At 36.2% G+C, this 12445-nt stretch overlaps 1 protein-coding gene across 3 annotated transcripts in view; it reads left to right on the forward strand.

Moving 5' to 3' along the window:
• The window catches only part of RNF2 (ring finger protein 2), a 43439-nt gene extending 33599 nt beyond the window's left edge, over positions 1-9840 (forward strand). For all 3 annotated transcript variants that reach the window (XM_055582952.1, XM_055582950.1, XM_055582951.1), the window contains 6 exons: positions 165-253; positions 3160-3320; positions 3928-4143; positions 6338-6610; positions 7425-7596; positions 7869-9840. In XM_055582952.1, the coding sequence (XP_055438927.1) occupies positions 167-253; positions 3160-3320; positions 3928-4143; positions 6338-6610; positions 7425-7596; positions 7869-7970 (1011 nt within the window). In that variant the 5' untranslated portion in view covers positions 165-166 and the 3' untranslated portion in view covers positions 7971-9840. The remainder of the gene's footprint in view (positions 1-164; positions 254-3159; positions 3321-3927; positions 4144-6337; positions 6611-7424; positions 7597-7868) is intronic.
• The last annotated feature ends 2605 nt before the right edge of the window (positions 9841-12445 follow it).

Consider the following 12445-nt stretch of genomic DNA (forward strand, 5'->3'; position numbering starts at 1 on the left):
GGAAATATTCTCAAGCTTTTCTTCATTTCCATTCTTGAACCAGTGTGTAACTTTTTTTTTTTTTTTTACTATTATTCTCAGGATTTACAATGTCTAAAAATTAGTTTTGAGGTTTACTTCCCTTTCAGATACTAAAATTGTTTTTCTCTCCTCTTTATTCCTAGCAATGTCTCAGGCTGTGCAGACAAATGGAACTCAGCCATTAAGCAAAACATGGGAACTCAGTTTATATGAACTACAACGAACACCTCAGGTAATGTAGACCAAGATAATTTAGGGAAAATATGAGACATATGTAAACCGGAATATATTTTTAGAAAATGAAAATTTGAAAGAACATAATCGTAATAATACATTTATATACAAAATAGTCCTAATTTTTGTGTATGTTGGTTGACCATTCATTGAAGAAATAATTTGAGTGCCTATTGTGTACCAGGTCCTAAATTAGGGACTAGGTAAAGTGGTGAATAAAACAGATGTGGCATCAGCTCAGGGAGTTGAGACACCAAGCAAGTAAATTACACATATGAGAAGTTGTACATAGGCAAGTTCCTCGATGCTGTAATAATAACAGGGTAACTAGGGAAGACTATTTTGAGAAGGTGAAGATGGGAAAGACTGGGAGAAGAACAAGTTTGAAGGAGATAAACATTCTTAAAACTGAAGTCTGAAAGTTTGAAATGCCTGTAAGACAAGAAGAAATGCTACCTAGGGGTCTGGGCTAAATATAAAGTTTGAGGACTTGTCAGTGCATTTTGAGCACAGGAATGCCAGATTACCTAGAGAGAGATGAGCAGAAGGCTCAGAACTTCATCCAGAGGAGCTTCAGCATTTAGAAATTAAGTAATAGGAAAGGAGGCTGAGAAGAAACAGCCAGAGAAATGGAAGGAAAAGTGGGAGTTGAGGAGAGGAGATAAAAGAGGACAGAGTGTTTCAAGGAGGATGCAGCTACTGTGTTCAGTACTACCGGGAGGATGAGTAAGATGAGGATTACAAAAGTGAACATTCGAGTTGGCAGTATAAAGTTGGTAACCCTTGAGAAGAATAGATTCACTTGAGTAGGTTGTGCTGTGTTAAAGAGGGAGGAGGGGAGGTGAAGATGAATAGGTAATGCTTTAGAGAAGTTTGGCTGTGCAGAGATGCCAAAATGAGTGAAAACTTGAGGGGAACGTAGAATCAGGAGTTTTAAGTTTTGTTAGTAAGAGGTGGAACTACTCTCACCCCAGCTCCCTCTGGACACAGCTCTAAGGTTCACGTTTCACTGCAGCAACCCTATGTTAATCCAGATTGATTTAGTGAGGAGGGAGAGATTGCTGAAGTCTGAGAGCAGACAGAATAATTGAAAGGGGAGCATGCTTGAGAAAGTAGAAAGGAACGTACATTTGATAGGAAGTGGTGTGCTTTCTCCTTGTAATAAGAACAAGGAAGATGCCTAATAAAGATCAGGTAGAGAGAAAATGAGAGCTCCTTTTAATGAAGTAAGGTAATCTGCTTAACGTTTACATGGTAGAAGGTCTGCATATAGAAGAAAAGGTGTGAAAAACGCTGTAGTGAAAAGAAGAGTGAGTTTTACTGACACCAGTCTGGTGTGTGATCCCTCCCCCTTTCCCCTCTGCAGTGCTACACGGATGCACAGGTACAGGAATGCAAACCTAGATGGATGGTTTTCCAGGCTTGGGATTTTGCTAGGCAAGTTTTCAAGAGGCCGAGGGGGACAGGCTTGATTACTAGCTGGGTCATCATTATACCCTGTGTGATTCATAAAATGGAGGTTATAATTCCTAAGTCAAAAGTTTGTGTGCATATTAAACTAAGTAAAGTGCAGAAAGTGCTTTATATAGAAAGGTTGAAATATAAGAGATACTTGATAAGGGAGAGTATCTACAGTTTCATTGTCTTTTCTTGTGGAGTCATCAATCTTTGACCCTATAGAGAAAACACAAGTATGATGGAGAGCCAGTGGAAATAGGAAGTGTCATTAAGCTTATTGGAAGCCCTCATTTCTACCTGCATCTTCCTTTTCATGGCCCTCAATCCACAGGAGCCTGTTTTGGTGCCTTTGTTCTCAGTGCCGCCTTGTGGGAAGGGTAGGTTGTGGTAGTGATGCCGAAAGTAGGAGTTGCTGATCTGTGCCTTTGGGAGATGTGGCCTGAATTCTACATTGCAACCCCAAGTGCATTTCTCACTGACAACAGTTTTAGTCATGACACTTAGAAATACTAATACTTGTTACTTCAGACAGACGTGCTATAGTTTAAATCACTTTGTAGGTTAGCCTGAGAACCTGACCACTTGGTATAAAACTGCTCTGTGGATCAAGAATTTTTAAGGTTTAAAAAGTGATTTTAAAACAAAATCCTGTTAAACTGTGCATCAGTTTAGTTCAGTCACTCAGTCATGTCCGACTCGTTGCGACCCCATGAATTGCCGCACGCCAGGCCTCCCTATCCATCACCATCTCCCAGAGTTCACTCAAACTCAACGTCCATCGAGTCGATGATGCCATCCAGCCATCTCATCCTCTGTCGGCAAGTCCCCTTTTCCTCCTGTCCCCAATCCCTCCCAGCATCAGAGTCTTTTCCAATGAGTCAACTCTTTACATGAGGTGGCCAAAGTACTGGAGTTTCAGCTTTAGCATCAGTCCTTAGAGAATATTTAAATTCATATTTTAAAATCTTAATGGATGGCATGAAATATATAGTTTATTATCATAATGGTGCACTTTTGCAGATGGAAGAATTTTTAGGGTTCCTTTAGCCTTAACTTCCTCATTTTTCAGGTAAGAGGACAATGTTAAAATATTTAGAGTTGCAGAGCTAGTTGTTGAACTAGAACCTAAGCCATCTGACTCCATATTCAGTGCTATTTTAAAATTATACCAGGCTAATTTACCATTAGTTGTCTTTTAAATATACGATATGCTATCTTTAAGATTATAATAGCAGATTTATATAATGCTTTGGTGCTGTGGCTGAGGGAAGTTGAAGGAGATGATAGATAAAACAAGATTGGTTGTGAATTGACGTGATGGTGACTGGGTGATGGCTACACAGGTGTTCATTTTTGTCGCTTCTGTATTCTTATATGTTTGAACTTGTCCATAACTTTTTTTTTTTTAATTAGGTAGCATTTAATTTTAAAGTGATGTTTTTACAGGAGGCAATAACAGATGGCTTAGAAATTGTGGTTTCACCTCGAAGTCTACACAGTGAATTAATGTGCCCGATTTGTTTGGATATGTTGAAGAACACCATGACTACAAAAGAGTGCTTACATCGTTTTTGTGCAGACTGCATTATCACAGCCCTCAGAAGTGGGTATGTTAAAATGAGTGACACCTAGGTATTTAAATTATGTGAGGACGGTATTCTAGTGCTTTATCTAAAGTCTAGGTTGTAATTGTTGGAGAATCTTTGTTTTGAAACAGTTGGTTTTATATAATTTTAGAAGCTTTTCAGGATGAGTTTTTATTTTGAGGAAACTACCAAGCTTGAAATCATGGCTTTTCCACTTCTTAGGTATGTAAAATAATACCCTGATGAAAGCTATTTTAATAAAATAATTGATAACATGAATATATATTAATGGATACTTTTTCCTTATATGGCATGGATATCAGAAAGGGAAACTTTATATTAGGAAAGACTAGATTTTCATTTCTAAAATGGTTATATATAAATTATCACAAGGAAGTATTCAGATTTTTCTCTATTGGCAAGTAGTAGAGAGTATCTCAGTTTTCAAAGATCATGCTTATAGCCACTAGTCAGATATTCACATAAAGTCAGGTTAATCAGTTTAAATTTCTGTGACTTAGTAAAGGTATTGGGGAAAAGATGATAATAATCTGGCAGCTGGCTATTTTTGTCTTCAGCCCAAAGATACTGGCGTTACTTATATTTTCTTTTCCCTCTTTTTATTTAGCAATAAAGAATGCCCTACCTGTCGGAAAAAGCTAGTTTCCAAAAGATCACTAAGACCAGACCCAAACTTCGATGCACTCATCAGCAAAATTTATCCAAGTCGTGATGAGTATGAAGCTCATCAAGAAAGAGTATTAGCCAGGATCAACAAGCACAATAATCAGCAGGCACTCAGCCACAGCATTGAGGAGGGACTGAAGATTCAGGCTATGAACAGGTACGGGCGAGAAGGCAGAGAGGGTGGCCGCTTTTCTTCGTGTTTTATTAAAGACTGAATTTACTTACCGCCTTCCATTTTGAAAAAGATAAAATGCAGTAACCAACAGTAGTTTTCTGTAATTAGTTTTCATGCAGGTATAATATATGTCTCCTGGGGTAATAGGGGATTCCTTTAAAGTAATAGAATCTTAAAAACAAAACAGAAACCTCTCATATACCCACTTCTGTCTCCACTCACCACTGTACTTCTCTTCTTCTCTTCATAAGAGTTGTCTGTGCTCACCAGCTCCAATTTCTTCCCATTTTGAACTCCCCCAGTCAGGCTTTACCCCCACGCCTCATATCACCCTTGTCAATGTTATCATTGGCCTCCACATGGAAAAATCTAGTCACTGATTCTGAGATCTCATCTTACTTAATATTTTACACAGTTAATTTCTCTTTTCTCTTTGATTGGTTTTCTTTCCCTGTCTTTCAAGAGATCATATTCTCCTGGTTCCCTTTGTATGTCATTAGCTGTTTCTTGTCTCCAAAGTTAACATGTTCAGTACTGAATTGTCGGTTTTTACCCCCTACTTCTCTTCTTTCTTGCTTGTTTCAGTTGATGGCAAAACCATCATCACACTTGATTTAGCCAAAAATTTTGGGGTTACTTTTAATCTCTCTCCTTTTTTCCCCAGTCTGTATACCAGTCTGAGAGTAAATATATTTTTAGCTTTTCCCATAATACATCCAAGTTGGTATAAGCAGCCACTGTCTTTCGTTTGAAATATTGAAGTAGCCTCCTGATTGGTCTTTCTACTTTCCATGCTTACTGCCATACCATCTGTTCAAAGCACAGCAGCCAGAATGATAAGGTGAAAGTCAGGTCCAAGTTCTCCTTTGCTTTGAGGCCTCTAATATCTTCTCTTCATATTCAGGCTAAAAGACCTTAATGGTAGCTTCCAAAGCCCTACACAGTCTGAGCACTTTGCTCATCCCCACTCTTTTTTCTGCTCTGACATCTCCTTATATGTTTAGGCCTCAGGGAGAGTCAGGACTTTCCAAAGCCACATGCCAGTCTAGCGGCTTTCACCTTGGCTGAACATCAGAATCACTTGGGAAGTTTTTGAATCCTAGAGCCTCAAAGTTATCACTCCAGGCTAAGTAAATCAAAATCTTTGGGGAATAAGCATTCATATTTAAAGGTTCTAGAAGTGATTCTGAAATGCAGACTTTCAGTCTTCTGCCCAGAGAAAGAATCCCCTTTGTGAAATCCTTTATAGATAGACTTTTGATTTTGCTTGAACATTTCTAGTTGTGGGAGTATGTGACAGAAGCTTTGTTCAGTTGTTAACAACATTATTAAAGCTTCTTCAGTGTTTTCAGACTTAACAAGCTTGTTTATGCCTTGGTGCCTTTATACTTACTGTTCTGTCTTTCAGGAACCTCTTCTAGATAATCTGCATGGCACACACTATTTTTTCAAGTGTCTGCTAAGTTTCCATTTTCCACCCCAATTATAAAGTGATGGTATTGTTAACTGCGTTGACAGTTGTTTTGATGAATAAATAAGATGTGTGCATGAAGCGCCTTGCCCAGTTACCGGTTTATAGTATTTGAGCTTGTTAGAGAGATGCTTCTGTATTCATGCTCTGTATTTAGATATCTCATCTTTTGCATTAGAATAATTTTGCATTGCATTAGTCGACTTTGGGTGAGGTCAGCAGGCAGAGAGTGCTTACATATCTGAATTATACCTTTCTTTCGATATAAAATCTCATAAGAAAAGTCTCCAAATGTAAGTAAGTATTTGCCAGTAGTCCCTATAATTAAAAAAGAAATTTTTTCAGTGAATGTAAATATTTGTTAAATTTGTTCAAATGTTTGCCTATGTGTGTTTCCCTAAACTTTTCAGGGACATGTGGGAAATAGATGCCGTTATTCAACTTGGAGCAAATTCAGTTATTAACATGTTTTTAGAATTTAGGTTTTTTTTTTTTGTCCACACTAAAGTGGCTTCAAGATCTCAATTCCCCAACCAAGGGTTGAACCCAGGCCACAGCAATAAAAGCCTGGAACCCTAACCTCTAGGCTACCAGGGAACTTAGAATTTAATAACTTCAATGAATGTACTTCTAACTTGATGCATAGAGAAGGCCTACATGTAAATTTCATGCAACCTGTTTTTGTGTTACTTTCCTCTTAACTAGATTACAGCGAGGTAAGAAACAACAGATTGAAAATGGTAGTGGAGCAGAAGACAATGGAGACAGTTCTCACTGTAGTAATGCATCCACGCATAGCAATCAGGAAGCAGGACCTAGTAACAAGCGGACCAAAACATCTGATGATTCCGGGCTTGAGCTTGATAATAATAATGCAACAGTGGCAATTGACCCAGTAATGGATGGCGCTAGTGAAATTGAATTAGTCTTCAGGCCTCATCCCACACTTATGGAAAAAGATGACAGTGCCCAGACAAGGTAAGTGTGGGTTACTTTCAGATTATCTGAATTTAGAATGTTTACTTTGGAGTTAGAAAGCAATTTCAGGTAAGAATTAAGGGTGATATTTGTCATCCCGTTGTTGCCAGAGGCCAGTTGGATAGTTTAGCTGCCTGAATTTTGTTTTCTTTATTCCTCATGTGCTTGCCGTCTACAGATGCATATCTGAAAGGAATGACTCTCCTAGGCAGAGGAGGAGAAAGAATCATTTAAATGTCTTAACAGTAATGCTCTGAAATTTTTGGCTGGCCAGCATGGCTGCTTTATTACATCTCTCCAAAGAGCACACCACCTGCCATCAAGTGCAGATACGCATCAGGTTGAGTGAGTGAGTGAATGATACACCATGCTTTTAAAAAAACACATGAAAATTAGCACTTACGCTCATTCTGAAAAACCTAAAATTATTCTTAGACAAGAAGAAATTTGCTTATATTCTTAGCAGTATTCTTGCTGCTATAGATTCAGAACTGATTGTTGGGGTTGAGCGATATGTTCTTTTTTTCCTCTTAGTACAGTGTGCATTTATATTTGATTTTTGTTATTTTATGTCATATAATATGGATGGTAAGGTAGGTAGAGCTTTCATGGCCTGGTGGATGTGAGCTTGTACTTTTCTCTCTTCTGTACCTTTCAATAAGAAATTTTTAGATAATAGAGGAATAAATTTCTGATATTATTTTGTCAACATTTGAGATACTTGCATTTGGTATGGCTTTTTGGAAATGTGTTTTATAACCTACATTTTTATCATTAATCTAGAAATTAAGGTTTTAATGATTTGTTTTTCCAGATACATAAAGACTTCAGGTAATGCCACTGTTGATCACTTATCCAAGTATCTGGCTGTGAGGTTAGCTTTAGAAGAACTTCGAAGCAAAGGAGAATCAAACCAGATGAACCTTGATACGGCCAGTGAGAAGCAGTATACCATTTACATAGCAACAGCCAGTGGCCAGTTCACTGTAAGTATCTAAAATAATAGGCTGTTGATATTGGGGGCACATTGAACATCTGAGAGTGGCAAGTTGTGGGGTGGGGCCTAATAAAATGGTGCATACACTGAAGAGAAATTGCAGCAGGGTAGTTAACTTGATATATCCGTTTTTCTTTTATGAATGGTATAAGTGACAACAAGTTTATCCTGTTTTTTTTTTTTCAGATGGACTTTAATGTAGTTCCATCTCACTATTTTGTGCTTTGAGTAGTTTTCATAATTGTTTCTTTTTTGTTTTAGGTGTTAAATGGCTCTTTTTCTTTGGAATTGGTCAGTGAGAAATACTGGAAGGTGAACAAACCCATGGAACTTTATTATGCACCCACAAAGGAGCACAAATGAGATTTTACTAAAACCAGTTCTGAGAATGAACTTTTTTATAGCCTATTTCTTTAATATTAAAGATGTACCGTCATTACTTTTATGGACAGAACATTGGATATGTTATTCAGTTTTCTTTCTGAGCCAGATTCGTTTACACTATTAGAATCTTTTCCCCTTAATTTAAGATCTCCTTTTTGGAAGGAACTGCAATTATTCAGTACTTTTTCTTTCCTTTAAAAAGTATATCTAAATTGTATGTTTTCACAGAGTGTGGTTCCATTTGGAGCATCTTGGAGCTTTTGACCCAGGAATTTTTCATAGTTCTGTATTCTTAAGTGAAGATTCAGTTGGCCATCTTTCTCCCTCCCTTCAAAAGTTTTTTAGGCCTACAGAATGTTAAATATGTATTTTGACTTTTTTTCCTGGAGTCTTGTATATTTATAGTTTTCTATATAAGCTGTAGTATCTTCATGAAGACCAAGGCTCAAATTTACTGTGCTTAAAAAACAATTCTCATAGGATTATTATTTTCATGGTATTTTCTTCCATAATATCTCATTTTTAAAGAAAAGTTCTTTATGAACTTAGTGTCCATTGTCATGCAATGTTATTTTCTTCCATTTTTGTCCCTCTAAATTTGGAATTTCTGATCCTGGGAAAGAGAACCAAACAAGATCCCAAGTTCTGTGAGAACTTGGTTCATTCACAGATTTCATTGAAGAAAGAAAAATTAAATTGTTCTTATGTAGTTTTCAAGTGTGTATTTTAAAAAGTCTTTTTCTTTGTATTTTATTGTCACCTCATTTCCTTTATTATGTGTATGTTTTTTTCCTATTAAAATACCAGAGACATGGAGATATTTTGCACTTTAGCCTGGATGAAAAGTACAAGATATGTTCAAAGCTTCCCTAATTCTTTTCTTATTGGTAGCTGCATAAGTTTCAAAAATAACATGGCACATAGAACTAACAATAGGGAAAATTTGCTTCTGTTTGAAAAGTGTGTTTAGCATTTTGGGTTGCCGTATCAGTTTATAAATTTGGTGCTCTGCTAATTACACTGTATCTAGAGAAGCAAGCTAATGGAGCTTGAACCCTGCCTTCATGTGTAGTGAAAGATAATTCTGTAGAAAAATGTCAGCCAGAATGGTAAAGTCATTCTACTCTTCCTAATTTAGTTTTATAATGAAGGACAGTGTGTGGTGTTTGGACCCAAAGGCTTTATGATTACAGGTCAGAAATAAGATTGACTTGTGTTGTTTTTTTTGTCCCTGTCCTGATTTCAGGTATGTTTCCAAGTTTAAATTATCACAGTATTTATGAAAACATGTTTGCATTGGGAAATTAACCATAAAAGGTTTTTACCAGGGGAAAGTTACCCTCCAATACCATTGTAACTGAAAGCCTGTCTAGTCGTTGTAAATATTTACCTGTCATTTTTGACAGATCGGGGCCAGCTTGATGTTTTAAATATTCACCCCAATATGAAAACTTAAAGGCTTGTTCAATTTTTTACCATTTTATTGAAAATATTTAAAATCTGTTTTTACAATTTTTTTTTTTTTGGTAATCTGTGCCATGAAGTTTGAAAACCACCAAATATCAAGGAAAATTTTGTATTCAGTTCCTTTTCTGGTGTAATGTTAAAGTATAGATTATTAATGCATGTCCACTGAATATAACCCTGGTTTTGTGATATAACTGCTTAGATTTTATTGGTGATATTAGATTAGTGGTTGCATTAAACAACTAAATTTCCATTGTGATTATTAATTGACATTTGTCTTTAAGCAAAAAGTTATTTGTGAATATAAGCTTTGTGCTTAGAGAATGTATGTGTTTTTATCCATCAGTATGGGAGGATATAAATTCTTTGCATCATTAGTGAATTTACTGGATGTGTAATCCTTTGCAAAATATAATTACAGGTGTTTGATAGAGCACTGAGTGTATAGTGGTGTGTGTGTGTGTGTGTGTGTGTGTGTGTGTGCTGGAGGGTGGGTACTGTTAAACATACTATTAACTATGAGTGTTTCATAAAGTATTATCCAAGTAACTTCTATAGCCACCTTCTCAACTGAGAAATGAAAGACTCACTAAATAGGGCCTTTGGATTATACATTATCATTTTAAATTTATTAATATTATGCTAAAATATATATAACCTAATTTATCACTTTAACCATACAATTGAATGACATTAAGATACATGCAGAGTGTTGTTTAACCATCACCACTATCTGTTGTTTCTGGAACTATCATCCCAATCAGAAACTGTACCTGATATGTGATACACCCCAGGTAAACTCTATTTTTCTTTGAATTTGACTATTTTAGGCACATTATATATGTGGAATCGTGCAGCATTTGCAGCATTTGTCCTTTGTGTCTTAATGTCTTATAGCATAATGGTTTTAAGGTTCATCCAAGTTGTAGCATATATCAGAATTGCATTCCTTTTTATGTCTGAATAATATTCCACTGTATCCATTCATTGTTGATGGTTACTTAGATTGATGGAAACTTTTTGCTGTTGTGAATCATGCTGCTGTGACCATTTTTGTACAAGTATCTGTGAGAGTTCTTTAAGTTCTTTTGGGTATACACTTAAGAGTGAAGTTGCTGAATCACATGTTAATTCTATATTTAATTTTTTGAGGAACCTCAGACTTTTCCACAATGGCTGCACCATTTTACAATCCCACCAGCAATACAGAAGGATTCCACTCTCTCCACTTCTTCACTAACACTTGCTGTTTTTGTTTTCAGTAGCTGTACTTATGGGTATAAAGTGTTATTTCATTGTGTTTTTGAGTTGCATTTCCCTAATGGCTTGTGATGCTAAGCATATTTTCACGTGCTTACTGGCCATTTGTATATCCTCTGTGGAGAAATACCCATTTAAGTCTTTTGCCCATTTTTAATTGGATTGTTTGTGTGTGTTGTAGAAGTTCTTAATATATTCTGGATATTAATCTGTCATCAGATATATGATTTATTCATATATTTTCTCCCATTCTGTGGGCTGGCTTTTCACTCTTTCAGAAGTGTCCTGTGATACACAGAAGTTTTTAATTTTGATAAGTTCCAATTTTTCTATTTGTTGCCTGTGCTTCTGGTGTCATGTACAAGAATGCACTGCCAAATCTAATATGAAGATTTTCCTCCAAGAGTCTTTTTTTAGGTCTTTTTTTCCATCTTAAGTTTTGTATATGGCAAAAGATAAGAAATCAGCTTTGTTAGCATTTGGATATGAAGTTTCCCCAGCACCATTTGTTGAAAAGATTGCCCTTTCTCCACTGAATTGTCTTGGCAGCCTTAATTAATTTTCAGTTAATGAAAATCAATTGACCGTACATATAGCATGGTTTATGTATGGGCTTGTATCCCATTGGTCTGTATGACTTTTCTTTTGCCAGTACCACTCTGTTTTGATTACTGTACCTTTGTAATTAGTTTTACATTATCGTTTTAAGTCTTCTGAACACTGGGAATGACAATATTTCACTTGTACCTTTGAGAAAATTGAGTCTCAGGACTCTCAACTTGGAGAACTAAACATGAAATAATTGAAATGCCAAATGAGAAAAGATTTCTCTTAAATTCCCACCACATTTCTACTTAGAAATACTTGGTTTACTAAGTCTTAGAAACATAATTATTAGAAAGGAAAAGTAATTAGTGTTCCATTGTTGTAACTATAAAAATGGCTTCCTTGATAACTTTTCTGAATTAATGGAGTAAGGACCGCTGAAAATCTGTTGTTCCATAAAAATAATGATAACACTAAAAGTTGTCAAAATCAACTTTGTCAGAATTCTAAAAAAAAAAAAACTAAAAGCTTCCAGTAGTCTAAAAAGTATTTATTCAACAGAAACTGTAACAAAATGGTTTGTAACATTTTAAATTTCCCTGTCCATCTTTCCTCAGTTCCAGGTCAGCTTTGAAAACAAGCAACCTTGCAACTGTTAAAACCAGCAGCCTAGTAACCACTGGAGGGAACTTGAAGCACCACAAAAAGCCCACTCTAGAGAATTGTCACTATTTGACCTGTCTGGTACCTCACTGAAAAGCTCTGTATTCTAAAGAGTTTTGTCTTTATTTGACCTGACTCCACTCACTCTGTGCAAAGATCTGTATCTTTACCCTGTTTACCATAGAAGCTACTTGAGGCTGTGATAACAATTGAGACTAAACAGATGCTGACCAAAACAAAAACAAAAAAATGTCGTGTCTGTAGAGGGCTTTGAAAAGTTCCAGCATAATTCCTGGGAATCTAGAAGGCTGCATGTATAAGATGTATGCATACCCAAAAGAAAAATGAAAGCATTAATCTAACCTGTGACAGAACTTGAGGCTCTGTAAGTAGGAAGTGAAAGCTAAGGCAGAGTTGTAAACTGCATGTTGAAGTGTTGAAGGCATAGCCCAATAGTTTCAAAGAGCACTTCCTCAAGATTGGGAGAGTTAACTGTTTAAAGGCATTAAAGAACATTG

Source organism: Bubalus kerabau, chromosome 5 (assembly GCF_029407905.1).
Source record: "Bubalus kerabau isolate K-KA32 ecotype Philippines breed swamp buffalo chromosome 5, PCC_UOA_SB_1v2, whole genome shotgun sequence".
Classification (NCBI taxonomy): Eukaryota; Metazoa; Chordata; class Mammalia; order Artiodactyla; family Bovidae; genus Bubalus; species Bubalus kerabau.